Source organism: Sprattus sprattus (assembly GCF_963457725.1).
Source record: "Sprattus sprattus genome assembly, chromosome: 3".
Lineage (NCBI taxonomy): Eukaryota > Metazoa > Chordata > Actinopteri > Clupeiformes > Clupeidae > Sprattus > Sprattus sprattus.
In genome coordinates this window covers 50,486,926-50,491,799 of record NC_137922.1, presented here as the reverse complement: position 1 = coordinate 50,491,799, position 4,874 = coordinate 50,486,926, and the positions used below count along the sequence as shown (strand labels likewise).

Here is a 4,874-nt window from a genome sequence, read left to right as displayed (position 1 = left end):
ACTTCAACAGAACCTAGCTCAAAAGGCTGGACCCATCTGCCTGAGGCCCGCCCTGTAAAAGGCTAATAGGAGAGCAGGGTGTGGGTAATTGGCACCGATATGGTGATACGTATATAGTGAAATACACAAAAACATACAGCAAGTCAGTTAGTTATCACTGGATAAGAGACCAGCTAATTAGTAAGTAATAACTAACCAGTAATTAGTGCACAACTAAAGAAATGAGACAATGAACCCATGGGTCTCCCTCCCTCACCTCCATCTCGTCCATGCAGTTGGTGCTGGTGTAGTCGATGATGCAGCGGCCGAGCCACTCATCCGGCCTCACGCTGACAATGTCGTTGCGGCAGTGGTCCAGGAAGGGCTTGATCTTGAGGAGGAGAGCCCGCGAGAGCAGGTACCCCGCCTTCCCGCTGCAGAACCTCCCCTGACCCTCCCCACCGATAAACTCCTCCGGGTGCCCCATGTAGAGCTCGCGCCGCATGCTGAGGTGATCCACCAGAGCCTTGAGCCGGTCCGGCTGGGTGTAGACGTCGTCCTGGACCAGGAAGAACCAGTCGTAGTCGTCGACGTGGTGCTCCAGCAAGAAGTTGACTGTCTGGAACATGGTGACGACCGGGCGCTCGTCACCATGGGAGACCACCAGCATGCCATGCGGGACCTTGCGGTTGCGGGCCCCGGTGAAGAAGGCTAGGCGGCCGTCCAGGTGGTGATTCAGGGTGCGGTTGACGGCCACTCCCAGGGAGCTCAGCGTAGTCTTGGAGGTGAGGACTCCAACGAAGAGACGCTCACGGATGCCCAGCTCTGTGCTGGCATACTTAGACCTAAAGGAGACAAAAACACCATACTACTCATGAGGAGACTGAACCATAAGTCATAAAGTTTAATTATCATACCAGTCATAAGGACAATGCATACGATATTATACAATTCGCACAATAGTCAATAAGAGTCAATAAGATATCATACTATTCATGATAGGACATCAAACAGTGGCCTGACATCAATATACTTCCTGATCCTGAATGAAACACTGTTTTCTGTTGGAAAATGGCTCTGAACGATCTACAAGGATGATCCCTCTGTGAATTCACAGTAAGTAAAAACCTTTTTACAGCGCAAAAATAAAATTGGTTTTGCTGCAGTATGATCTTTTAGCCAGCTTAGCCAAGATCGATCTCAAGCAAAATTGCGCCCAGGTTACCCCACTGTATTTATCTCTACTTTAATGTTCTCACAACTTTTGTAGGTTCCACCACAGTGCCAACCATAGACAGGGCCTCTGAAGAGAAGGTATGGGTTCACAAATTATGTGAGAGGCCTCACACATGAAGTTAAGCCACCATTTGGAAGTATGTCATAACATAGCACAGGTGAGTTGAGCAAGAGTTTACAAGGAGGGAACGGCAACTCATTTTCCCCCTTCCTTTCCTGTTACAGAGCCAAGGAGTTCCACATGGCTTTGTTAACGGGTAAACACACAGAGTACATTTGTGTTAAATATTGATTTTGGAGTTTTATGATTTATGTCAATTATCGATTTATTTTTATTTTTAGGGGGGTTTGTTATACATGTCTAATATCAATTAGTTGATCATGACAGACACATTCCTGTCCCAGTATTGAGGGAGATATGCAGAGTAACCACAGGAACCAACTTTGTGACGCTGCTCACTCCATCTGTGCACAGATGTAAGAAAAAACCTTATGCTCTGACTGACCACCATCGCTGACTGAGTCTCCTTCTCTGTGGAAGTAAAACTTCCCATCACTCGTGGATTTTTCTGGTAACGTCTCAACAGTTTAGCTCTGGTGAGAACACACATGCCTGTCTGTGTGAAACGTCAGGGATGAATGGATCTGGTGTATACATTAAAGCACGTGCACCAGCAGCTAAACATCACGGTCAGCCAACCACACTACCAGGGGAGGCCGACTGTTATTTTTGTAGGGGTGACTTTCTTTTTCTCTCATTTGACCTAGTAGTTTATAAAAGAAACTGAATCGCTTGCTAAATAAAATGTACTATTATTTAATTGTTTCTGATTAATGACAAATACTGTAATATTTTGTTTGTTTGTTTGTTCAAAATGTATGCCAACATTTTTACAACCGTAATGATCAATACATTGTATTGCATTACAAATAAAAATCACATAACAGCAGAGGTAGGTTGCGTAAGCACAATCTGTACTCAAGTAAAAGTATTACTACTTTATAATAATAAAATGAATGACTCTAGAAGCAAAAGTAGGCCTACCCACCAAAATAATTACCTGAGCAAGAGTGAAAATATGTGTCATGAAATGACCACTGAAGTGTTTGAGGGCTAGTGATAAACTTCATAGGAGGATATGTAATACACCTATTAGGTATACGTATTATATTTAAATGCTTGTCTTGTAAACACAACGTAACATACACATATGCACATTCAAGTACAATCGTGTAGGCCTATCATCGATGTATAGGCAAGCCACTCCAAAAGTGACACAAGCGAGCAATGACGAATAAGCGAATAGGCTACTTTCACTACTAAGCTCACGTTATCTAATGTTTAATGTTATATATCGATGTACCACAATATCATGGTTTAGAAAGTGGTCCAATGAGTAACGTTAACTTTAATAACATTATTCTAATGCCAACAACTAAGACAACGAAGCTTTGCGTGTAAAAGGTAATTCCACGTCTGGAAAGTGCTACGATTTGCACACCTCCATGAAACCCCTTTTCCCACTGATTTCCATTCAGACTGTTTTGTAATTGACTTCTATAGATTTGCGCAGCCAATTGCCCTATTAAAATATAGCTGAACCTTTGACGTACGAACCTGAGGGCAATACGGCGTCTACGTGTATGTCTATGTAGCCACATCAGTCGACGTTCTAAGCTAGAAGCGATGCGCGTGTGGAAGATATATACTGCGCTTCGCGTCGTGCATAACAACTCCCTTACCTGTTCTAAAATCAGCGCAAAGCACGGCCTCTTGGGGCTTATTGCTTAATTTTATAACAAAATATGTAATATAAAGGTAGCGAGACGTGTGTAGTCTAATATAACGGACTACATTTTAATCGAAAATGTACCCGAGGAAGAGTGAGACGAAGGCTATTTAGCATTAAACCTATATAGGCCTAAGTACAATTTACTGGGAAAACATACTTAAGTAGCCTACATGCAACGGAGTAAAAATAATGCATTACTGCCTCTGCAGAACAGTACTGAGTTTTGTTATTATGGTTGACACCATGCTATGAATAGAATTTCTTCAGAGGTCCAGGTCACACTACGGTCACGAGTGGGGCGGAGAGGGTTTTCTCAGAGGTTGCAGTGCAGTAAATATTTTGAACACATGGAAGCTGAGATTACTCTTCTTATCTGTGATTGACAGCTAGGGCAATGTGCTCTTTTGACCTGCTTAGGCTGCTTGTACAGTTGGACGCTCAGAAGCAACCAGGGATCAACGGAGCACTGATGTGATCCTCCGGTCATGCTGGGTTCAGTAGGTTCGCCTGAACAAGTCTGAAGAGCGGACACAGCCCTGCATCAGAGACGAGTGCTTGGATCAAGAGATGGAGAATATAGGCACAGTGCGTTTACATGACCGATGAGGTAGCCTACACTGCTACGGTCTCAAATGCTCTCACAACACACACACACACACACACACACACACACACACACACACACACACACACACACACACACACACACACACACACACACACACACGATTAAGCTATTTCAGGTAGGCCCATTCTTTAGATTGGTGAGGTAGGATATGTTAATTCAAACTGAAACACATCCGTACGGCCGGGCAACACCTGACTGCCCAAATGACAGCAGGTAGACCAGCAGACCCAAATTCTAAACTGAGGACACGTCTTATGTTAGGCAGAGTTGACCAGACCGTTATTCGTAAATAGGAAAAATTAAACAAATACCGGTTACATTTCGTTTTAATCTAGGAGAAATTATCGGCTTTTAAGCGTTGCTCTTGCAATAATTTGTTGTGGGATAGCCTACTGGAGCAAACATCTGTCGCAACCGATTCGTAATAAAGATCCAGTAACATTAACGGTAGCCTATAGGACCACCTCTGCACAGTTGTGAAGGCCGAGCTTCGAATTATTTCAGTGACAGAGATGTCATGATGTGGCCAGATGTGGCAAAAGGTAATATGACCGCCCACCATTCCTCTACCCCAAGTAAATACCCATCACACAAGGATAATTCGCATCTGTGTGTCTCGGACCGTCATACCTGAAAACTTTCTTGGACTGGCTTGGCTGGGCTGGCTTCGTGTAAGGCACTATTCTCGGCTCAAAGTCCTCCTCGGCGTCCCCATTTTCAGTGGTGCTGGTGGAGATCGAGCTAGGTTTTCGGGCTCCCTTCAGACTTCCCGGCTGGCCCAGCAAAATGTCTTCCGAAGAAGCAATCCCGTCCGAATCACAGGACTCGTCCACCCAAGTAACGCTGAGCAAACTCAGGGTGAATCCCAACGAGATACCGACAATAACTGGCCCTATCGGCCTGATGAGAGAGATAAGCATCGAGAATCTCATGTTGGCCGTACAGAGCTCCAAACGGTAGAATATTCCGGGCTTTTCGCGTACACGAGCTCTGGTAAACGACTGTGATGGACTGGGGATGCTTTCAGGGGTAACCTACGGACACTGCTGCCCCCTCCCCAAATTCTTCCATCTAGCCTTTCCGAGCGCGGAGGCCAGTATACAGACCGCTTTCTGTCCCCACTAGTCTCTGACGTGTCACCGCTCCAAGCCCCGCCCCGCATCCAACAGACGTCAAGCAAGCAAGTCAAGACACTCGCCAGTTTGACACCCACTTACATTCCGCTCCTTCAGACCAGA

General features: G+C 45.1%; 1 protein-coding gene across 1 annotated transcript in view; it reads right to left on the bottom strand.

Annotated features, from left to right (window-relative positions):
- The window catches only part of LOC308361509 (chondroitin sulfate synthase 2-like), a gene marked incomplete at both ends in the record, with an annotated part of 9,540 nt that extends 4,972 nt beyond the window's left edge, over positions 1 to 4,568 (bottom strand). Inside the window, 2 exon segments of the mRNA XM_080833872.1 lie at positions 257 to 824; positions 4,267 to 4,568. Of these exon segments, the coding sequence (XP_080689998.1) occupies positions 257 to 824; positions 4,267 to 4,568 (870 nt within the window).
- Positions 4,569 to 4,874: the final 306 nt, after the last annotated feature.